Source organism: Pleuronectes platessa, chromosome 4 (genome assembly GCF_947347685.1).
Source record: "Pleuronectes platessa chromosome 4, fPlePla1.1, whole genome shotgun sequence".
In the NCBI taxonomy this organism is placed as follows: domain Eukaryota; kingdom Metazoa; phylum Chordata; class Actinopteri; order Pleuronectiformes; family Pleuronectidae; genus Pleuronectes; species Pleuronectes platessa.
In genome coordinates, this window is record NC_070629.1 from 17,411,016 (window position 1) to 17,434,236 (window position 23,221).

General features: G+C 42.1%; 4 protein-coding genes across 4 annotated transcripts; 3 read left to right on the forward strand and 1 right to left on the reverse strand.

The window, feature by feature from the left end:
* The first annotated feature begins 38 nt into the window (after positions 1 to 38).
* On the forward strand, positions 39 to 8,803 carry ube3b (ubiquitin protein ligase E3B). Its single transcript, XM_053420767.1, has 27 exons — positions 39 to 428; positions 563 to 731; positions 843 to 960; positions 1,116 to 1,175; positions 1,260 to 1,364; positions 1,452 to 1,548; positions 1,641 to 1,726; positions 1,848 to 1,930; positions 2,065 to 2,170; positions 2,253 to 2,373; positions 2,472 to 2,649; positions 2,868 to 3,034; positions 3,159 to 3,326; positions 3,438 to 3,609; positions 3,690 to 3,808; positions 3,887 to 4,001; positions 4,134 to 4,233; positions 4,316 to 4,435; positions 4,534 to 4,710; positions 4,802 to 4,912; positions 5,019 to 5,156; positions 5,249 to 5,314; positions 5,402 to 5,460; positions 5,592 to 5,774; positions 5,975 to 6,086; positions 6,179 to 6,271; positions 6,354 to 8,803. The coding sequence occupies exons 2-27, from the start codon at positions 568 to 570 to the stop codon at positions 6,543 to 6,545; spliced, it is 3,210 nt and encodes a 1,069-aa protein (XP_053276742.1). The 5' UTR covers positions 39 to 428; positions 563 to 567; the 3' UTR covers positions 6,546 to 8,803.
* Positions 8,804 to 9,262: 459 nt separating this feature from the next.
* aldh3b2 (aldehyde dehydrogenase 3 family, member B2) lies at positions 9,263 to 13,999 on the forward strand. The gene is made up of 10 exons (XM_053420768.1): positions 9,263 to 9,315; positions 10,011 to 10,206; positions 10,286 to 10,396; positions 10,635 to 10,755; positions 10,829 to 10,914; positions 11,557 to 11,638; positions 11,723 to 12,112; positions 12,192 to 12,358; positions 12,444 to 12,543; positions 12,628 to 13,999. Exons 1-10 carry the CDS (start codon positions 9,263 to 9,265, stop codon positions 12,825 to 12,827), a joined length of 1,506 nt encoding a protein of 501 aa, XP_053276743.1. The 3' UTR covers positions 12,828 to 13,999.
* mmab (metabolism of cobalamin associated B) lies at positions 13,143 to 15,173 on the reverse strand. Its single transcript, XM_053420771.1, has 9 exons — positions 14,987 to 15,173; positions 14,428 to 14,486; positions 14,237 to 14,330; positions 14,089 to 14,146; positions 13,921 to 13,993; positions 13,725 to 13,822; positions 13,571 to 13,635; positions 13,424 to 13,483; positions 13,143 to 13,337 (listed from the first exon to the last, which is right to left on the reverse strand). The coding sequence occupies exons 1-9, from the start codon at positions 15,088 to 15,090 to the stop codon at positions 13,253 to 13,255; spliced, it is 696 nt and encodes a 231-aa protein (XP_053276746.1). The 5' UTR covers positions 15,091 to 15,173; the 3' UTR covers positions 13,143 to 13,252.
* On the forward strand, positions 14,891 to 22,808 carry mvk (mevalonate kinase). The gene is made up of 11 exons (XM_053420770.1): positions 14,891 to 15,495; positions 15,595 to 15,674; positions 16,005 to 16,152; positions 16,735 to 16,879; positions 18,486 to 18,641; positions 19,512 to 19,615; positions 19,778 to 19,823; positions 19,999 to 20,089; positions 20,516 to 20,635; positions 21,143 to 21,296; positions 22,073 to 22,808. The coding sequence occupies exons 2-11, from the start codon at positions 15,597 to 15,599 to the stop codon at positions 22,222 to 22,224; spliced, it is 1,194 nt and encodes a 397-aa protein (XP_053276745.1). The 5' UTR covers positions 14,891 to 15,495; positions 15,595 to 15,596; the 3' UTR covers positions 22,225 to 22,808.
* The last annotated feature ends 413 nt before the right edge of the window (positions 22,809 to 23,221 follow it).

Consider the following 23,221-nt stretch of genomic DNA (forward strand, 5'->3'; position numbering starts at 1 on the left):
CATGAAGGAAAAACACTACCCGGAATCATTTAATGTGACACACGGGATTAATGGCTGCAGTCAATGTACGGAGCCCCTCTCATTGTTTACATTCCGAAACGGTGTGTCCCCTCTGTTTTTCCGGCTGTCACCGATACAGGACGGACTCTAACCCCGCGGGGGTGACATGTTTCATCAAATGAGTTTGTAAAGATTCTCCTGGAGGAAGCCCCGAGCCGACCAGTGACGAAGTGGAGCTAGCCCCGTGAGCTAGCTGACCCAGCTCCATCGCTACTACGTCGCTGCTTCCAGAGAGATGACAAGTTAGTCTCCAGGATTCAGCCGCTGTCCAAGCAGCTCGGTTCTCCAAGACAAGCAGACGTATGAGGGGGAATAGCTGCAGGTGAGGCTAAAGGCCGGACCGAGTCTTCACTAGAGGATCATCGAAGGTAATTCACCCTAGTGTTCAATCAAAACAGTGTGAGGATGATGTTTTACCACAGGCTGGACTATCTCTCCAAATGTTATCAGTACAAGCAGGCGGATCATGAGTTTCTAAGAGGTTTCGATTCTTATTCTCTAGGGTGCATGATGTTTAGTGTACCTCAAATCTCCAAGTCCGAGTTCCTGGACAAAGCCAGGCAGGCCAGGGAGGACAGGAGGGGGCAGAAGGACAAGGAGAAGGCGGCCACCAACATCCAGGCTCTGGTCAGGAGGTTTCTCTGTCGCTGCAGACTCCAGAAGCAAATAAGGTAGCGTCTTTTCTGGTGTGAAGAGCTTTGAGTTTGTTGAGAACGTGTCAAGTGGAACTATTATTATTCTCTTTGCATGATCGTTGGATCTGTGTTCCTGTGACTCCCCAGGAAAGAGGTTGATGACTATTTTCTAGCTTCTGAAACCGGGACGTCGAAGCGAAATGCACTTTCAATTTTCAAAATTTCCCGGAAACTACTTTTTGTATATCGCCTGGAGGATAAGATGGTGAGTTACCAGCTGTGTTCAGTAACAAGTTCAAGTTAGTCCACATTTATAATAAAAGTTGATTGCCTGTTAACCTTAATCTAATTTGGGGACAGGCCTGAATTGACTTATTTTCCTGTTTGACCTTATTCACTCTATTTTTCTACATCACACAGAGGTTCGAGAAGCTTTGTCGTGCTATTCTTGCCAGCATGGAGGTTGAAAATGAACCTAAAGTGAGTGTGTGTTTCCCCTCCACATTGTAACCCCTCTTATATGTAATGAGTTTCTCAGAGACTATTTTCACACTTGTCTCTCAGGTCTGGTATGTGTCCTTGGCTCTTTCCAAAGACCTCACCATCCCCTGGATCAAGCAGGTCAAAGATGTGCTGTGGACCTGCTGTCAGCTACTGAAAAACTTAAAGGTCAGTCTTGACTTCAAACTGGAAAAATGTGTTCCTCTACTCATACAGCGGACATGACATTACTCTGTATTTTTTTCTGATTTGCAGCCTGACATTCTTCAGGACAATAAACTGGTAACACTGTACCTCGCCATGCTGGTGACCTTTACGGACACTTCCACCTGGCGGATAGTCCGAGGAAAGGGTATGTCTCGAGTCAAGATGAGGTTGATGTTTTGTTATTGTGGGACATGGTTTCTGCAGAGAATAACACAATATTTTCCCTCATTATTTTAGGAGAAGCTCTCAGACCTGCTTTAATGAGGATCTGTGAAAATATCATGGGGCATCTGAATCAGAAGGGATTTTATTCAATTCTTCAGGTAACACAACTCATCAGTTTGATCGAGAAAGTCAATAACGATATTTTTTAACCCATTTTCCAGTTCATCTGTCATTTTATAAAAACACGCATTGAATGTCATTTTGACTTTTCATGTTTAGATCTTGCTGACCAATGGCTTAGCTCGTTCTAAACCGTCTCTCTCCAAAGGCACTCTAACAGCTATCTTCACTTTATCATTAAGGTAAGCTGATGATTTCATGGATGGAAATACATTTACAAAAACTGAATATTCCAGGGTTAATGCATACTTTGCAGAATATATACAATATCTATTCTTTCCATGCTCTCCTTTTAACTAACTCTTAATACTTTTAGGCCAGTGATTGCGGCTCACTTCTCAGATAACCTGCTGAGATCATTCCTCATCCACATCATGTCAGTTCCAGCTGTCGTGACTCACCTCAATGTGCTCACTCCAGAGGTAAAAGCCCTATCGTAAATATAACATTGATAATAATTTGAACTATGAGAGTGTACGCTTTAAAATCTTCTCTTTTCTGCAGTGCATGGTATCTATCCAGACGCACGAGCTCCTGCGGAAGTTCATCTTGTTTCTCAGCCGAGAAGAGCAGTGTTCAGACATCTGTGTGTGTCTGGAGGGGAGCCACACGCTCTGCTTACTTGGTAAAGTAATTTGGATAATATGGACATGCTCTTTCATTGATTTCATCTCTGGTCTTCTAATTTGACCCTTGTGACTGTATCTGTCTCATGTTTGGTAGGCAACCTAATTCACTTGGGTTTCCTCAATGAGAAAGTCCTTGAAGAGGAGGCCGGTCATTTCGTGAAGGACCTGACTGACATGTTGTCTTACTGCCAGAGATATGTGTCCCAAAAGAAGTCCAACCTCACCCACTGGCACCCCGTCCTGGGCTGGTTCTCACAAACTGTAGATTACGGGTCAGTAAAACTAATTTTTTTTTAACATGTTGGACCCCCTTATAACTTCTCCGATATTGCACAAATAAAACATTTCAAGGTGCAGATTATAAAGATGATTTAATAGACCTACTCAAGCTGCCTATTGGTTCCTTAGGAGGAATACATTTTTTTCTTTGTTAAAAGAATAATGTCAAAAATACCTGATGTCTCCTCTCTACGTCTTCCGTTCTCCATAGCCTGAACGAGTCAATGCCGCTGGTCACCAAACAGCTTCAGTACCTGTGGGGTGTTGCCGTCATTCGAACACTCTTTAGTGACGTCCTCTCTAAAAAGCTAGAGAGTCAGGAGCCCACCCCCCCGCCTCAGCAGCCGAGCACATCGCAAAACAATCTACCAGTTAAAAGTGAGTTATAAACCCAAAGCTATTTTAATATTTGAAAAATAAGTACAATCGGATAAGTTAATATAAACAAGGTTTAAAGTTTCTTGAAGGTTGTTCATCTGTTGTGCGTGTCCTGTGTTGACAGACCTCTTCAAGCGAGCGTTTCAGAAGTCGGCCTCTGTGAGAAACATCCTTAAACCAGTCGGAGGGAAGCGAGTCGACTCGGCTGAAGTTCAGAAAGTGTGCAGTATCTGTGTGCTCTACCAGACGGCTCTGTCTACACTCACACAAATACGCCTCCAGATACTCACTGGTCAGTATCCAACACTTGATTCCTTTTATATATGCAAACACAGTATTTTGAAAGTCCCTGGAATGTTCATTATGGAGTTTTTAATGGCAGATTCCTTTGTTTTTTCTGCAGGTCTGACACATCTTGATGACCTTTTGCCCAAACTGTGGGCCTTCATCTGTGAGCTGGGTCCTCAAGGAGGCCTCAAGCTCTTCATGGAGTGTCTGAACAACGACACAGAAGAGTCCAAGCAGCTCTTAGCTATGCTCATGCTGTTCTGTGACTGTTCGCGGCACCTCATCACGTAATTTCACTGTTTTCTTACTCTGCATAACCTGCCCTGTTATGTTGTGTCATTCTCTAACGTACTGTCACATGTTACAGAATTCTGGATGACATTGAAGTCTATGAAGAACAAACATCTTTCAAGATCGAGGAACTCATCACGATCTCCTCATTTCTCAACACATTTGTGTTCAAGATGGTGTGGGATGGGATCTTAGGTAAGTGTGTGACCTCACTGGAGCGTAACAGCTACAGGTATTTTTTGTTTTACTGAAAAGCTGTTTTGTTTTTAATAGAAAATGCGAAGGGAGAGAAACTGGAGTTGTTCCACAGTGTTCACGGCTGGCTGATGGTGCTTTACGAACGAGACTGCAGGCGAAAGTTTACCCCCGATGACCACTGGCTACGCAAGTAAATACAAACACTGAACCACTGGTCCGCTGTTGACAGATGTACTGAACACATCAGCCTTCTGTTTCAGGACAGGCTGCTTTGGGATCAATGCTTTGAATCAATGCTACATCTCTTTTGCTGTTGCGTTAGGGACCTAAAGCCCAGCCTGTTGTTCCAAGAGCTGGAAAAGGGAAAGAAAAGAGCCCAGCTGTTACTGCAGTACATCCCACACGTTGTTCCACATAAAAACGTGAGTAAGCAGGATTCTTTGAATTTGAGCTGGTGTCATTTTCTTTTTTCACTTGTGTCAATGCTCTTCCTCTGCATTTTAGAGAGTGCTGCTGTTCAGGAACATCGTAACAAAGGAAAAAGAAAGTTTAGGACTGGTGGAAACAAGCTCCGCTTCTCCACACGTCACCCATATTACCATCCGTCGCTCGCGGATGTTAGAGGTAACAAACCAATTTTAAAATATATTTTGAAAGCAAACAGTAAAAGAGTATAAATAAATCAATCGAACCAGAAACAATGCTCATTTCCTTCTTCTTAGGATGGATATGATCAGCTCCGTCGGCTGCCACCGAATTCTATAAAAGGCGTCATTCGCGTGAAGTTTGTGAATGACTTGGGAGTGGATGAGGCTGGTATCGACCAGGATGGTGTCTTCAAAGAATTTCTAGAGGAGATCATTAAGAAAGTGTTCAATCCTGCTCTGAACCTGTTCAAGGTAAATCAGTGGGCTGATATCAAACCACCACACATCGGCTGCTGACTCTGATTACAGTGTTTCATACGATATGATATTTATTCATCCATAGACAACCAGTGGAAATGAAAGGCTCTATCCTTCGCCCACATCTTACATCCACGAGAACCATTTGCAGCTGTTTGAGTTTGTGGGAAAGATGCTCGGAAAAGCTGTCTATGAGGTACATTGAATCTCTTATGAAATTTCTCTTTTCTTGTTCTTGCTCTGAACGTGGTGGTTTAGCTGATTTGTGAATGATTGCATCTTTTTTACCTCTGTGTATTCAGGGCATTGTAGTGGACGTCCCGTTTGCCTCCTTCTTCCTCAGTCAAGTCTTGGGTCACCACCACAGCACTTTCTATAGCTCCATTGATGAGCTTCCTTCTCTGGACTCAGAGTTTTACAAGAACCTCACTTCCATCAAGGTCAGAGAAACATTACACTTGAAGTTGCTCGTCTCAACATCGTCGTATTTTGTTTCCTAATATCAAGTGACATTTCAAATTTGATTTCTCAGCGCTATGATGGAGATGTAGGGGATCTAGGCCTGACATTATCCTATGATGAGGATGTCATGGGGCAGGTAAAGATGGAAAACATGGGAAATATACTTAAATAAATGAATAAATAAGTTAAAGGTTGGAAAGTTACTTTTCGTGTTCTCTTACAGCTTGTTTGTCATGAGCTGATACCCGGGGGGAAGTCCATGATCGTTACCAATGAAAACAAGTATGTACATACGGATTTAGTTGAATTGACTAGTTGGACACTGATCCATGTTGAGTTTAAAACTGTGACCTTTTGCTGCCATGTATGAAATCACCATCTAATTCTGCCCTCAACTCCACCATATCCTGCAGGATCAGCTACATCCACCTCATGGCTCACTTCCGGATGCACACGCAGATTAAAGAGCAAACCGCAGCTTTCATTCGGGGCTTCCGCAGCATCATCAACCCCGAGTGGCTGCACGTGTTCTCCACGCCTGAGGTTCAGCGCCTTGTCTCGGGAGACAATGCAGAGATTGATCTAGATGACCTCAAGTATGTAACATTTCGTCACTGTCTTCTTTCATCGTGTCTCTTAACATGGAGGCTGTCATTTAATGGATTTAGGCCCACGCTATACTGATTCGATCGATGCACTTTAGCTTGGTCTCAAACCAAATAGGGGTATCTGTTCATCTCTGCTTTCTGTGTGTAGAAACAGCTGGAAAGGCTCATTGTTTTCTCCTCTTCCACAGGAAACACACAGTCTATTATGGAGGATTTCACAGCAGCCATCGTGTCATCATCTGGCTGTGGGACATCCTGTCCAGTGACTTCAACTCTGACGAGAGGGCTATGTTCCTTAAAGTAAGCCGTCCTTTGTCACAGTCAAAAGCATTTTTATTTCTAACACAATAAGTTGGTTCAAGTCTTGTCTCTTATTCTTTGTGTTTTGACAGTTTGTTACCAGCTGTTCAAGGCCTCCTCTTCTAGGTTTTGCCTACCTCAAACCACCCTTCTCCATCCGTTGTGTGGAAGTTTCAGATGATCAGGTGACTCCACTTACAAACAGTTTGTGTCGTAGCTGGCTTCAGTGTGCTACGTTTGTACTAACAGAACATTTCCTGTGACTAGGACACTGGAGACACCCTTGGCAGTGTTCTTAGGGGGTTTTTCACTATCCGCAAGAAGGAGCCCGGTGGTCGGCTTCCCACTTCGTCAACATGCTTCAACCTGCTCAAGCTGCCTAACTACAGCAAGAAGAGCATCCTGCGTGACAAGCTGCGCTATGCTATCAGTATGAATACAGGCTTTGAGCTGTCCTAACTCCGCTGCATCAGGACAATCTGCACAGGAGGCTTGGGTTCAATGGTGTGAACCACGCAAGAGGCTCGGCTTACCTGGACTGGAGCCTGTCTCGTCAAAGGGTCATCACCTAAACAAAAGGGGACTCATGAAGGACCCACAAAGTCTCCTTTTGTCTTTTTAAAACTGGACGAGCTCAGCTCTAGTACAGCTCACATCTAAGGGGAGGGTGTTTCTGCAGCACAATCCAATTTTGAGCATCTCCCCTGCCACTCCAGAAATTCAATATGTTGTATATTTAACTTGATAAAATCCGGATATATAGTGGCGAGATCTCTGTTTCTCAGGCTTAACAGAATCATTCTCGGAACTAACACTCCCATTTTAAGTGAACTGGAAAGCAATACAGATGCAGTGCAAGCCATTAGACACATGGTGGACTCCCTCGAGTGAAACCAAGCGATGTATTGTTAATATACTTACATGTTTGGACTCCATTATCCAAGCAACCTTAAACTGATGTAGGATGTAGTCTTAAAATGTTTTGCGGAACATAATGCATCTTTTATAAATGGAAGACAAATCAATGTCACACGTTCAACCTCCAGGAAAGAGGAGGGGCTCCCCGTGAGCAACCGTGTGTCGATTACATTATGTCCCTTTTCCAAGAAAATCCCATCATTCCATTCCTCCCCCACCAAAAGACGCTGCAGGCACCTGAGAGGACTGTGGACCCGCTGGTCTGTTCGTCCTTAGTACTTTTGAAAACCAAACATCTGCCTCAGTTGTGGTGAAGCAGTAAGAGGATCTCTCGTCACGAAAGAAAAAGATCTGGTCAGCTGTTGCTTGATTGAGATAAGATCATCTGGAACTGGAAATATTGTTGTCTTTCTGTCTCTGCTCAGTGGAGCAGGACGCAGCCGAGAAATGTTTATGTCACATGTGTTCTTGACCTACAGTCCGAAACCACGAAGAGTTACGTCAATCGAAGATGCTCGTCTTTGTACGTTATGTAAAGAAGAAGATTTATCACTACACCTTTCAATAATGCTGAGTGCCTCATGTTTTGCCCCCCCCTCCGGTCTCTCGCCGTCAATTCTGTATTTCAGCTGTAACCAGTAACCACGTATATTGGAAACAAGCCATAGAATCAGGGGCTATGTACCTGGACTTCTTCTCTGCTCCTACTGACACACGCAGAAACCCAACCACTGTACTAACTACCACTGCAACCACGACAACATCAACCGAGGAGGGTGCACCACAATGCTTTCCTATCTCTGTGGACTTTGTAAGCCATGCTAAAAGAATTTGAGGTGTTAAAAAAAACAACCTCTCAACATGATGTCATGGACTGTTCATCAACCAAATGTGACTGCTCGATGTGATGCTCCCTTTAGCTGGAAATCGTGCACACACGTCTGTTATTTGAAAAAGGGACATGAGGGTGAATGTTACCTAATAAGCCTAAAAATCACTTTACACAGGGTTCAGTTCCAACACAAAGTCAAGGAAAAAACTTTTTGGTCGTCAAAAGACAATGGCAACTTAAAAAAAATTAATTAAGAAAATAACAAAAGTTCTTTATTATGCAAATAACGTTTTCTGTCATTAATGAGCATAAATCATATTTGTCAATAAGTAACAAGCTATAAAACATACTCTGTCATTGAAGCCATGTTTCTAACAAGTAAGATGAAGGCCACTAACAACAATATTATAAAAAAGATTATAATTACAACCATTACATATATAAAAGCTGGTTCTATTTAAACAAAAATTCAGTCTACTTATGCGATTAAGCTATTTTCAATCCGACTGAGTCGGGAGGATCTTACATCAGCTTTCCTGATTTTATTCTGTTCATGCAAAAAAAGTGGAAACACTATGAATGGATTTACAACGACAGAGTGTGGTGTTTTGTAGAAAAGATGAAAGATACCTCACAAGCTTGTGTGTCTCGTCTGATGAGATCGCTCATCTGTTTTAAATGATGTCAAGAGTAGGCTATGCTTAAATTGTACCAGTGTGGACTGCTGAAGAAGATTTTTGGTCATCCAACATTTTTAGTACAAAAAAAATAAATGATCCTGAAATGTCCACCCCCTGCCTGTGAAAGTTTCCATCTCTTTTTCAGTGTCTTTGAATCTGGCTGCACTGTATGAAGTGTGTTGCTGCAAAAGAGATTTCCATGTATTTGTCCATGTGTAAAATACTTTTTTCCCCCTGTAATGTTAAATCATGTACAACAGTATTATATAAATCATTTCTTTAAATCATTTAAACATAATGGGTGTTTCTTTCTTTCTCTGAACACTCTGAAAATTCCTTAACTCAACTTAAAAATGTGGTGTGGGAGTGTCAGGGACAGATCCAGGGGTGGGGACTGGAGTTACTGGGCCCAGCTGAAATCTGATTGGCCCCTAGAGAGCCCCTGTTCTGTCACTCACCAACAATACTAACAATGAATTTGACAATTTGTTTTAAAACAAAAAAAAGTCTAACCTTTTTGAAGTAGACAATTTGCTCCAACAAGAAATAAATCAAAAATAAAATAAAATGCTTTGGCTCTGACTTTAGTGTGCACCTTTCCGAATCAGGAGTTTTGCTCCCGAGTCATAATCTGCATTGTGCTCGGTCCCTGCACCGTGCAAGAGTCCTCAAGGTGAACGGCGTCGTGAGGATTTCCACAACAACAGTCTGAGCTGTGTCAACCTGAAGCTGCGGAATCAAGCACCATGAGCAGCCGGCCCAGCCCTTCTCCTGCCAGGTGGTTCAAGGTTCTGCACAGGTAGGACCAGGGATTTTTTTATGGGATCATGTCAATTTAGAAAACAAGCAAGCAAGATTTTTTATTTTCAGGTGTGTGTGTGAATGTGCATTTTTAACTGAGCTAAATATAGGATTAATATGAGTTTAGACAATATCCTCAAACTTTTTACACTTAGCTTCTGCCTCTTGTTCTTATTCAAGATTTTTAAATTGTCATATATCGGCCTCCCTCCAATAATATTAATCCGTCTCATATAATGAGATTATTGAGATCAAATTAAGATCCGAAAGAAAACTTGATTGCCGTATACATGCATTAGCCCATACACACAATATATGTCAAAGTCCTAATAATGTCCTCTCCACAATGCATTGTACACAACTCCATTATCCTCTACAGGAAAACTATTGGGTTGGGCTAAAATCAGACTCCAACTTTCTTGGGTTCATAATGTGAATCAGCTGATTGGCTCAAGTCCGGATTTCCACTATCCTCCCTATTGGTGGGAGGCTTAAATGCACAGTAAACACTTTCACAAAGACCTGCAGTGGAGAAATATTGAGAGGAATAAGCATGAGTGGGAAAGCGAGGGCGTGCGATGCTTGTCAGAGGAATGGACGGTTAACATGCAGAAGGTACTGTGATGACATGGATTATCCAAAGTGTTTAATTGCTCTGTAGTATTAAAACGAATTACTCGGCTGCGGTTCCAGGACCAGGCTGGGGGAGCCCTGTTTAAAGACGTACCCTCTGGAGTGTGTGGCTCTGCTGAGACGCGCCAGAGTGGCTTTTCAAGCTGGACGCAGCCTCAAGGAGAACTTCAGACTGGCCCAGCTGGAGGCTGTGGTGCAGATGCTGGAAGAGCATGAGTGTGACTTTGTGGAAGCTCTTGGAAGGGACCTTCATAAGGTGAGAGGAGGAAGAAGCAGTCCCCTGTTAAGTGTTGATATAATGGTCCCAAAAGTAATACATTGGCATTTTTAACCAGCCGAGGTTTGAGACGGTTGTGTCAGAACTGATGCTCGTCAAGAACGAGGCCCTTCACGCCATCAGCAACCTGAAGAAGTGGATGCAGCCGCAGCACGTGGAGAGAAACCTGGTACAAAAACATTTTCATTCTATTATCGGGATTATTCACGACTTGCACAACCTATTTCGAGAGAACATTCCGTCTCCCCTCAACAAAGAACTGTATTGTGCTGAGCTCAACAAAGCAGATTAAAAACTAAGTTGCTTTGACCTTTTTGAAAAAGTAAAATGGGCTGGTGTCTTTTCCTCTCTGTGCATTGAAACTCTGCCAAGTTCTGTTTCCACCTCATGTTGTGTGATTGGTTTAGTTCACCACGTTGGACGAGTGTCTGGTGGTCAGTGAGCCGCTGGGGGTGGTGCTCATCGTGGGGACCTGGTGCAGTCCTGTCCAGATGTGTCTGGTGCCGCTGGTCGGGGCCATCGCAGCAGGTGCGGTTCTTAAAGTCTGTTTTTCTTCACACAAGCAGAAGGTCTGACTGATCATCTCCATCCATTTGTGCAGGAAACTGTGCAGTCATCAGTCCGTCTGAGTGCACCACTCACACATCAGAGCTCCTCCATCGTCTCTTCCCTTTTTACTTAGACAATGTGAGTAAATTCAATTGAGCTGTGAGGATGGGCAGCCGAAGTTACAGTAAAGTCTTTATGTCTCTAAGAGTACCGTTTATTAATCTAATGCTGAGTCTTGAGTCAGTACTTGGTAGATAAAATGATGGATTATGATGTTTTGTATTGTTATCCACCCATGACAGGTAATGAGGTCAGACAAACCAAGTACTACCAGCTTTGGTGGACGCAGTCAGAATAAAACCCTTCTCTCACTTTTGCCAACATCAACGTGGCTTACTGACTAATTTGAATAAATCTCAAGATTGTACTGTGTGATTTACAAAGGGGGGATTTGTTTACATATTTTTCAGATGAGATTTATAGAGGTTGGGTGTGTATTTTCTTTTCTATTTGTACACCTATTCATTTATTGATGGGCTCAGTGCTGTTTGATGTATATGCTGTCGTGTTCCAAATGTGTATGTGGGGGTTTTCAATAAGGTCCTTTATGCTCAAGCTTGACAAGTAATATTTAAATAAAATGTATTTTATCATTATTTATGATTTCCCTCTGTCCAGAAACTGACTGAGATGCTGACTCACACATGATAATTTAGCAGATGTGCTACAATACTCCAGTCAAAGAGTAATGATCTGATCTAAAATTCTTGTTTCCTCAAGGAATGCTTCCACGTGATTCTTGCAGGCACAAACGAGTTGCCTGAAGTTGTGGAACTTAAATTTGACCATGTCTTCTTTACAGGTAAAGAGGAAATGACCCTAGAAATTTCATCCACATTTTATGAATTATTCTCAAAGTGTAAAAGATGTTTTTTAATCCCTATAGGAAGCAGAGAGGAGGGGAGCAGAATAGCCCAGGCTGCAGCTCGCACTCTCACCCCTGTCACCCTGATTTTGGGAGGCAAGAATCCGTGTTATGTGGACCAACACTGTGACATCGCCACCACGGCACAGCGTGTTGCTTGGGCACGTTTTCACAATGCTGGGCAGAGCCTTGTGGCTCCGGACTACATCCTGTGCCACGCAGATGTCAAGGCACGGCTGGTGCAGGCCCTGAAGTGCTGCCTGATGCAATTCTACGGTACTGATCCCAAAGAGTCCCGCAGCTTTGGCCGCATGGTCAATCTGGAGATCTTTAACCGTACAAGAGACGTGCTGTGGAGGTCGGGCAAGGTGGCTGTGGGTGGGCAGGTGATAGAAGCAGAGAAATATATTGGTAGGAGTCCTCTTAAATAGAATTCTTCAAAAATAAATCCTTGCAATGTATCTGATCCTCTCCTTTGTTCCACCTGAAGCCCCGACAATTTTGACAGAGGTGGCGGAAACCGACTCCATCATGCAACAGGATGTTTTTGGTCCAGTTCTCCCTGTTCTGGCTGTAAACGATGTGGATGAGGCAATAACCTTCATTAATAAGCAAGAGAAACCCCTCTGTGTTTATGCATATTCCACCAACACTAAGGTACATGGCAACAATTGAAACTAAAGCTCTGCATTGAATGGCCAGCATGCATTCTGACCATGTGCCGACCTTCCTGGCGGTGCAGGTTATTTCGAGGCTAATGAGTGAGACTTCCAGTGGAAGCTTTTGCTCCAATGACAGTGTCCTGCAGAGTCTGATGGTGGCTCTGCCTTTTGGTGGAGTAGGTAAGTCTGTTGCATCACATATTGAATTGTTGGATAATGTTGCCCTGCAATCTATCCACTCTAATAAAAAAAAAATGTTGACAGGTGCCAGTGGAATGGGATCCTGCCATGGCCGCTACAGCTTTGATACCTTCTCCCACAGGAAATCATGCCTGCTCCGAAGCACACGGTTTGAGTGTGTCACCTATCTGCGTTATCCGCCCTACGAGGACCGCAATCTGTCTCTAATGACATGGGCCAGCACCTTGTCCCAGAAGAGCCAGGGCTGGTGCCAGATCCTGTGACTCTGTGGGAGGGCGCTGACACAACCGTGTTGAAAGACAAGCAAGTGCCCTCTAGGCTAATGTATTAAAATGAATGAGAAAAATCGGCATTGTAGTTTAATCCCGGTGTGGAATGACAATTGTAAGCGACAAGAAAAGGTGTCTAAATTATTGAATTATTCTTTGTAGATCTTCAATACTGTACATCCACTGAAGGCTCATATTTGAGGACATGGTCACTTTGTAAATTTTGGCTGAATAGTTTAATATTTTCCCACTGTTATGACCTAAATTATTATGTCCAGTTAAAATGATTTGCATCCAAAAAAGAAAAACTATTTGATACCTTGAGCATATTTATTAACATATTTACATAAGTAAATACAAAGTGTCTGCATCAACCATCCAAAAAAAACACATTTCCCCTCATCCTCATGTGACACCGGTCATTCAGGTCTTTTGTAGATTGTCTCCTCACTGCCTTCTTTCATGGCTGCATATCTGGCCAAGGTGAACAGGTAGTCGCTCAATCTGAGTGCAAATGATGGGACATTTTATTAATCTAGTGATGAAGGAGCCATGTTGTTATATTAATTGTAAAGCACAAATTGACTGACCTGTTCAAAAACTTGGCTACATCTGGATCTGCCTCGCCTGAGCGCACGATTGGAGCAACGCTACAACAAGAACACAGAGCTGTCAGAGGCAGAAATGAAAAAAAGAATAATTCAAGTCATTCAGATGACGTTACAACTGAAACTGACCTTCGCTCCGCTCGCCGACAGACCGTCCGAGCCAAGTGCAAAGCTGCGCTGCTCTTGCCTCCAGACTGTGAAATGGAAAGCATGTGTGTTGGCACAACAGGAAAATCTGGATTCAAAATAATGACATGTGAAACAGATGCACAAGTGGGCTTACAGGTAAAATGAAGTTGGTCAGTGGAGGGAGTTCTTTTGTAAAGTTATCGATCCATGTTTCCAGGTCTGTAATTGGCTGAGCAGAAAATTGTGTTTTCTCTTTCGAAAAGAGGAAAGAAAAAAATGCAAATTATGAGGACGAAAGACACAATGAAATTATAGTGTTTCCTGGATTAGATTGGCCCACATGTGCATACTTGTGTGACTCTCTCTGGCAGATGATCGTGGGGTGGCGATATTTGAGCCCACGTCTTGTAAAATGCACTGTATCTGCAATCAAAGGAAACAATTTCATAAATATATTTTCTCAAAATGTAAAATTTCAGCACTGGAGCAATTAAATAAATACAACATGAAAATCAAACCTTGTCCAGTTGATATGTGAACGTGTGGCCTTTGTCCAGGCAAAATTCTCTGGCCAGGCTGTAATGCACAATTCAATACAGTAAACTCAAGTGATGCAAACTACAGGTTTTAAAATCACATGTGACATTTGAAAAGTGGAACATTTACCCTATAGCTGATGACAGCTCATCTGCATTTCCTAAGGCTTGAAAAATATGATCTTCCTTTGGCCTCCTCTCTCCGGTATATGTGCTTGAGAAACCTTCACAGCAAGAAGAGGTCAACTCATTAAAGAGCCATTTACTATAACAGCACAATAATCCGCACTTTATTTTGTAGTAATACATTTGAAAGCAAACCTTTGTCTCCAGTCTTGGTGTATATTTTGGGTATCTTCGTGTCTCCTTCAGTGGAATAACTGTTTGGGAAAAGGTCGGTATGGAGAATAAACAGAGGGACAGAGATCAAATTATATTCCCCATGTATTTGATGTATAGCAAACGATTTAACAGCTGCACAGGATCATGACAGTGTATATTTATGTGTCATTCAGTACCCCAGCTCGATATAAAGAATCATGCTATTTGTGCAAGAATGGTGCAAATCTTAATGACCTACTGTAAACAATCTGTTTAATAGTATATACAAACCGTGCAGGTTATATCATCTGCTACAATTATATTGCAGTTAAAAATACACAAATTATAATGTTTATATAAAGTTTTATTTTTCTTAATGACAAGTACATGTACATAGTGTCCTCAGCCACTGAGACTTCTACACGAGGATCTAATGTTTACATACACATGTGTCCTTGTGTAGCAGCTAGCCAGCACTTAGCTTCATCACAGACAGTTACATCAGGGGCTTCAACACTTCGCACAAGCATTTGGACAAAGAGCCGGGATGTAGAACTACCTCCTGTGTGGACACAGTGTCCTCCTGGTCCGGGACTCAGCCAGGAGTCTTCCTGTCCGGACCACACAGCGCAGCTGGGCAGGTTTGATGATAAACGAAGCCATAGTTCAAGCTACCTGCTAACAGCTAAGGGTGAACGATCATGGGGGGTGACTTTTGTCCCTCCGTGAAGCCCGTAGCCTGTGGGCGTTTCATTTTTGGTCGCACGGTTGGTCAACTCACCGGGTGGTGGGAGGGTACTGGACGCTGATTGGCTAGAAGTATACAGGTTCGAGTAGTAGCCGCTGCTGATTGGATGCTACAGACCAAAACCCCGTCCGTGTGTCAGACGTGTTCTCATCATGGTATTTCTATGTCGCTCCCTCTTCTTTCAGCATCTCATCCTAACATCTCGTTAGATTCTTAAATGCGTCTCCAAGCTCTTTATATTCATTGAGGTAGAGCTCGGAGCTGAGGGGCTGAGCTGTCGACTGCTGGTTGCTGCTCCAGAGGATTAGCAGAAGCTAAAGGTGGCTAAGCTAGCTAATAATAACACCACTGCCAGTGACACATTGATCTCCAGGCTCGTTTTGGGATTCCTTGTTTCTCCTTCACGTGTCTTGCCTCAGAGATGCAGGTCAGTGACTGCTTCGTGTCCGCTCCCGGGAAGGCGATCCTGCACGGAGAGCACGCAGTGGTGCACGGGAAGGTAACACGCGAGGATGAGAGTGGATCTAACTGTGATGGTTGTGACTTTATGAGTTTATGAGTGATGACTTTAGGTTTTTCACTCTGTAAGTCAACAGAAAAAATCATATTACTCTAATTGTAGAAGTGAGGGCTTCCAGGGCAATGTTCCTGATCACCCCCCAAACTGATGTGCCTTATATTTAGTTCTGCATATATTTCTGGGACTGTTTGCAAAACATCATATTGCCCTAATCCCCAAATCCTGCTATACCTTAGAGATATCAAGTAGATTTGAAAAGAAGTAGGCTGACCTGTGCACCCCCTGACCTGAGTCGTTGCTCCTCCACAGGTGGCTCTCGCTGTCAGTTTGAACCTGAGGACGTTTCTGCGGCTGAAGGTCACCGCTTCTGGCAAAGTTTGCATCAATCTCCCAAATATTGACACATTCCTCTGCTGGGACGTCTCTGAGCTGCAGCAGTTTAAACCTTATTCCTGTGGTAAGAAATGATGCTGCATATACACACTCTGCAAGTTGTTATAATCACATTTCCCTTAGCTATATACATGCAGATAAACTTCCATGTCGAGACCATGCTTGAGTTTTATTTGCTCATCAGAACATTTAACTACAAAACTGTGCTATCACCTTGATGCTCAGTGCAGTATAAGGAGCTGTGAGAGCGCCCAGGTTGATTTATTAACTATTTATTATCTATCCTCAGCTAATTAAACTGGACTTTCCTAACCTTTACTGCAGACATGATCACTTGATCATGAATGGAGTCTCTCTCTCTTCTGTCCCTTCTTGTCCACCCACCTCTAGACAATAAAATGAGTGTCCTGTGTAATACTTACGACTGATACAGCTTTCCCCAACTTTAGAGTAATCATTTATTGAGTTAATTGTGTCATAGTGTTATTTGTGAAATTAATAATAGCTTTTTTTAATTAATAGAGTAATGACAGCTCAACAGGCTGCACTAACATGTTATTCACATTTATTCAATAAACCTACATATCAAAGTGTGCAGTGTTGTGATATTGTACATGTCTGATGTTTGCTGTGTCATTAAAAACAGCTAACAGGGAGGAGCTGAAATGTCTGAATCCTGAGCTTGTGAGGCGACTACGGGAATTTGTCGGTGTTACTAATGGAAAACTGGATACTTCCAACATGGCCACCATAGCCTTCCTCTACATCTACCTCTCAGTGTTTGGATCAGGGTGAGACAATAGTACAGTTCTTCTAAGCGTTGGTTTGGTTTAGTTTCTACAGCTTGTTAGTACAATGGCTCCAAAAATCACAATTACACATTGCAGACTTTCTGTACAAAAGGAGATCGACATGTTAATGTACTACACCTACAGGCAATGAAAAGCAATAGCAATTCTTTTACAATGGATAATTATTGTGTGTGTCAGAGAATTTGAGGTGACAAATATTACATGTTTGTCACGTAGATATTTTTCTTGCTAAATATTGAATATGCACAAAATACTTACTGAAATGTAGAAAAGCCTACATTTGTTGTAACACATGCACAGAAGCTGAAAAATGTTTCTTATCTCTTATATTTTTTATTGATCGTTTAGTTTAACTAAGTTGTGCAACTGTTTAATTTAAAACAAATCATAAAAAAGTAGAAAATACAGCTGTGAAAAAGACAAGCTGCAGCTGTACCACTCTGCAGCAGGTTGAAAGCTGTAAAGACTGCAGCAGGTTATTCTTTGTGTAGAGATGGTGTACTGTGAAGTGAACTGCTGTGTATCATAGTGGGCTTTATTACATTTTGTGCTCTGCACTTTAAAATAAAACAATAGTATATGTTCTCGCTTTTGTGTCGACTAAATGCTGTGAACAACATTATAAACAATGTAAACAACATTAGCGCGACACAACAAAGGTCAGATGTCTTTAAGTTTGATTACAGTGCTGTTTCCGCCTCACTGCTCTCCTGCACTGTTCCAGTGTAGTTTTCATCTCGTAACTCTTTACAAGTCAATGGAAAATGCTGTATCTGTAATAATGTTCTTCTTCTTGGTGAGGACCTATTGAAGAAAGAAGCTGTAAGAAAATCCCTTTGCTGTGAAATTAAGTTAGTAAAGAGAGACAGACAGGAAGGATGGATGTTAGCTCTAGCGGCTGCGGCAGCTGCAAACAAGGAAGATGCTCAGGAACATTAGAGCTGCAGGTTGTTGGGAGGTTTGATCAGAACTGACACGGTGCTGGCGTGTCTGAGAGAGGTGATGGGTTCTGACAGTATGGCCACTAATGAGAGTCTGGCATGGGGCCACACTGCAGCCTTTAACAAGTCTGGATGTGTTTTCCCTTGAGAGAAAGAGCCAGACAATTAGTTAAGAGTATTCTCCTGTCTGCCCAAAAGCAGCTTCCCTGACAGACATCGACAGCAGTCTTAAGCAAGCTTCTGTTGCATATATAATAGTGTATGGATGCTGTACTGTACAGTTATGTAAGGGTTGTACATAGGGTTAATGTAGCAGTTAATGTGAATAGTAACAAGGTGATATAATAAGTTATTTATTTATTTAACTTAAGATTTTGTTTGTAAAAAGTTACCAAAAGTGATTGTTATTGAGTAGTAACTAGTTTAAATTCTTAAGAGAAATTATCAATTGTCTTTTCTTTTTCTTTTTTTTAATCTGAGGGGGTTCCACAAGTTTCTATGGCCTGTGCAGTAAATGCTTTTATTCTGTCACTTTAAAAAGAATCATCTGTAATCATCTCTTGATAATGTTAATAATGGTTATTAGTCCTGTCTGCAGTATTTAAGTCATAGAAGCTCAATTCTATCATGTTTCTCTTTCTCAGCGAGCTGCCCAGCCTGACGGTGTCTGTGTGGTCGGAGCTGCCGACTGGAGCTGGACTGGGATCGAGTGCTGCCTTCACAGTGTGTTTAGCTGCAGCTCTGCTCTGTGCAAGTGGAGCCATTCCCAGTCCGCTCAAAGAGTGGGATCACACTGCCAGGTAAAAAGTAATGCAAGAAAAACCCCATCCAGATTTGATGCCATGTTTACAGACTTCAGGGACAGTTGTATGTACACAGAATAATGAGGCCTAATGAACATGCTCTGATAAATAAGTGACTCAAATCACAGTTGGCCAAGAACTTCTTCGGCTTTAAGTTTTAACAGGTGTTTAAGACTTTAAATCAGATAATATATCTCAAGTATACAAATTTATACAGGGTTGTTGGTCAATAAATATTTGGTTGCTTACAGTACCTGTCACGTTTTTGATGAATGTGTCAAGTACGATGTATATTTGTTCTCTATCTAACCAGGTTGTTGTTTTTTTTGTTCAAAAAAATAAGCATAATTATGTAACAAACCAACACAGTATCTAAAAAGAACCAAGAGAAATTATGATAACAGGAATCACAGTAAATCAGATTTAATACAAATATTATTTTATTTTGTGAACTCCACTCTAATGTTCTTTTCAAGTTAGATTATATATGTTAATGGTATTTGTACCACGCAATTTGTTACATTTTAGATCATCTCTTCTTATCCTTACCATCTAGGTTTATCTCCGAAATTGCAATTGAATATTTAATGACAAAAACATAATCTTAGTCTTTCTCTTTGAAAATCAAATATACACATTAAGATTCAGATGTATTGCCAGTTGGATTTTTTCATGCAGAAAATCCTATGATCTTGTGTAGAATAAAACTCCTTCATCCCAAACATTTGTATAACCATTACCTGAACATTCATTGGTCTGTCCTGCCCTTACACCAGTGTCTGGTGTGGAGATAAACTGGTATTAGAGTTTGGGTCCGAGAGTCTGTTGGGCTTTAACGTTGTTCTCCTCATTTAAAAATGGTTACAGGTGGCGCCAGGAGGATCTGGAGCTGATCAACAGCTGGGCTTTCCAAGGAGAAACCATCATCCATGGTAATCCTTCAGGAGTGGACAACGCTGTAGGAACATGGGGTGAGGCCTGAAATCTGCTGCCATTCAATGTGGTGTCCCACCTCCCTATGTCTCCGTGGACACTGGGCTCTCTGTAATGGAATCATCAGAGTGTCGTACCTCCACCTTTCATTATCGCCTGATCCTTATCTGTTTAATGAATTTGAGTTCCCTTTTGCGTAGGAGGCATGCTGAGATTCTTGGCTGGGAAGATAATGCCACTGAGCAGGTACTGGCATTTATTAACATTTCTAAATCTAATATCATTTAAAGTGAGTCCTGAATGGATTAATACCATTTATAATATGTTTTTTTTTTTCCTCACAGAAAACAAATATAGTCTTGGTGAAGTAAGTGCATGTGAATAATGTGTGAACTCTGTGATCCCTCTGCTCTATTTCCAGGGTGCCGTTATTAAGAATCCTCCTCACTAACACAAAAGTACCACGTAGCACCAAGGTACTTGTTGCCGGGGTGAAGGACAAAATTAACAAGGTACTAAATGTTTTCTCCCTCCCCCGTGTGTTACATGTCGGCTCTGTAATTAATATGATAGGCGGTGCTTTTGCATGGCAGACACTCCAGAGTCTGGTGTTGAGTGCCTTCATAAAATATTGAAATTAAACTCTTAGCCAGCACCCCCGTGTGCCGTTGCCTTGGTGACACCAGCAGGTGTGCAGCTCTCTGCCTCAGTCAGTGACGGGCCTGGATTGTGTTGTGGCAGTGTTGTGATCAGGCAATAGCGCAACTGAGAGTCAAACCTGACTTTTAACAATCTGTGTTTGTACAGAGTGTGTCACAAAGCTGTTCCGATTTTTATAAAGGAAGACAAAGTAGTGTTGCTTGTGACCTGCAGTAATGGCTTTGTGAAACCTTGTGTTAAAGATGCTGACTCCACCTCTTCTTGTTTCCCTCCTGTAGTTCCCCTCCGTCCTGAATCCTGTGCTCGACTCAGTTGATGCCATTTCCTCCACTTGTGAGAAAGTCCTCTCAGACATGACGTCCGAGCCAATCACAGGCGAGCACTACAATATCCTGGAGGTATAAATATTATGTATTAAATACATTATGTAAAGCACATTACATTTTAAATATATTGCGATGGTGAAATGTAATTGCTGTTTAAAGACATATATTCATATCTGTACAACAATCTCCTCCTTTGGCCCGACAGTCCCTTTATGAAACTAATATTAAATTCACATGATCTGAATTTTTAGTTGGATTCAAATAACAACTTAAAGACATAACAAATTCTGGATCCACCAAATTTGAATAGTTCCATGTCCCATTCTTATATCCCAACATAGTAATAAGAACTATGCCACTCAGTAGAGCACACACCTCCGCCAAGGCCCAACAGCTCCCTCAAATTCAACCAAGCGACACCAAATTTCACACACTCTTACATTTTTTCCTTGGAAAACAGTGTTGGAAAATCTGTTCAGTTGTTTTTGTGTGTTCCTGCTGACTCACAAACAGAGAGGGCTGAAAACGCAAACCTCCTTGGTGGAGAGGATAATAAAAGGTCATTTATATCCTTTATAGGACCTAATCGACATCAACCAGCACCATCTGAATGCGATGGGGGTGGGGCATCCTGACCTGGACACGCTGTGCCGGGTCACGCTGACCAGAGGGCTCCACAGCAAGTTGACCGGTGCAGGGGGAGGAGGCTGTGGCATCACACTGCTGAGACCAGGTACTGTGGCCCAACTGTTGTGCTGTGTGTGTCATAACATAGCATTTTAGAATGTATTAGAATAAACTCAAGGGTTTCGTGTGTGTCTTCAATCTTTGTCAATTTTCAGTTTAAATAATGCACACAATTAAAATAAATCACCTAGTCAAGGCCGTACTGCAACTGCAGTTTGCCTCAAGTGAATTAAATCTTCTGAGGGAGGTTTGATTCAGATTCCTGTTGGCAACAAATGTTCTGCTCCCATCAAATGCTCCCTCGCTCTTCCTTTCTGAAACAATCTACTTGAGTGGCAGGAAGTGATGAGAAGGGGCTTTGGCTGTGTGGGTACTAATGTGCAGTTATGAGGAAACTTTCTATCATTTCTCCCCATTTGACAAAACAAACAAATCAAGAAGTTGCGAGATGAATCTTTGTTTATGCCTGCAGCCTGCAGGAGGCGGAATTTTAACACGTTTGAAATCCTCCAAATAGATTTCCAAAAGCTCTCTATTTGTTTTCTTAGCAGGTGTTTCCCCCTGCATGTGAATTGCTGCTTTTCTCAAATAAATCATCTAGTCCCTGTCTTTTGTGATGTTTTTAGTCTCTAGAATAAGACTCTTTGAGTTAAATGATCAAAGAGATTAGTTTTCCTTGATGGAGAGGCTACAGGTGGACTCCTCACACCCTTGTGCACTGTCCTTCAGCACCTCTAAACATTCTGCAGCACCTTTCCCTCTGTATGAGATGTTTTGATGTGAAACCGCAGCCCATCTTCCTAATGCCTGTTTATTTTGTAGAGACGGACTCGGCTGTGGTCCAGGGCACAGTGCAGGACTTAAGAGACTGCGGCTTTGACTGCTGGGAAACCAGTATTGGCGGGCCCGGTGTCCAGCAGCACTCTCCTTTGTCTGTTAAGGACGAGGTTCTGGAGGTGCTGAACCAGTACTGACAACCAGCTGTTCGTGGATGAACAGGAGGACACGTGTCTGTTGTCGTTACCTCAGGACCTGGAGCTGAACCCATCATTCGAGAGACATTTCACACTGAGCAGAGCTGGAAAAAGCTGTTAATTATATTAATTAATTACAATATAGATTTTCTAATGTTGTCTTAAGTTTACAAACTAACTACAAATGAACTGTGTGTGTGTGGTGTTTTTTCGGTGAAGCTTCTTTATGGAGCGTTAGCTTGTCAACGAGCTCAGGGGTACACGTTTGTGTACTGAGCTCTTCAGCCACTAGATGGCATCAGAGCTGCACAAATGCTTATAATGAAATGATTCCTGGTAAGAGGCTGTGATGAATTTAATTAATATGTAAGTGAAGCTCTGGCAGGATTCATTTTTTTATCTTCATCCAAATGTTAATGCAGCAGGGCCAACTTATTTTAATGGATTAGATGACCATCAGCCATAAATTACTTACTTCCTGCATTATAACACAGTGTTGTTGGTTAACAGCTATAATAAATGAAAGTTCTCATTTATAATTATCTAGGATTTGTTTTACAAAAAATAAAACTGGAGAAAAGGTTTGCAAATGTTTTTTTTGGGGGGGGGGGGGGGGGGGCAATAACAAAACCAGTGACGTTTGTTTAGCTCTTAAATCTTCACAGTTCTACAAAGGAAATGGTAAAGCCACCCATTCATTCAGACTATTATTTATACTGAGGGCAGCATTATACATGTTATGAATTATTATTAAGACCACTTCAAACATGACTTTTACACACTGCTGTTTATACATCCATTGCTCTTAATTTATACATTTAACATAAATGTTGAATCATAAGCACAAGAAACGTTCCTTGGTTTAATTCGCTGTTCAATTCTACAGTTGAAGAGTAGTAGGCTGTGTTGTGCTAATGGAGGATGAGGACAGGGGGACAGCAGGAGTGTGTGGCCTCTCTGGGGCCTCTGGATTAGCACCACCATAATGTGAATCAAC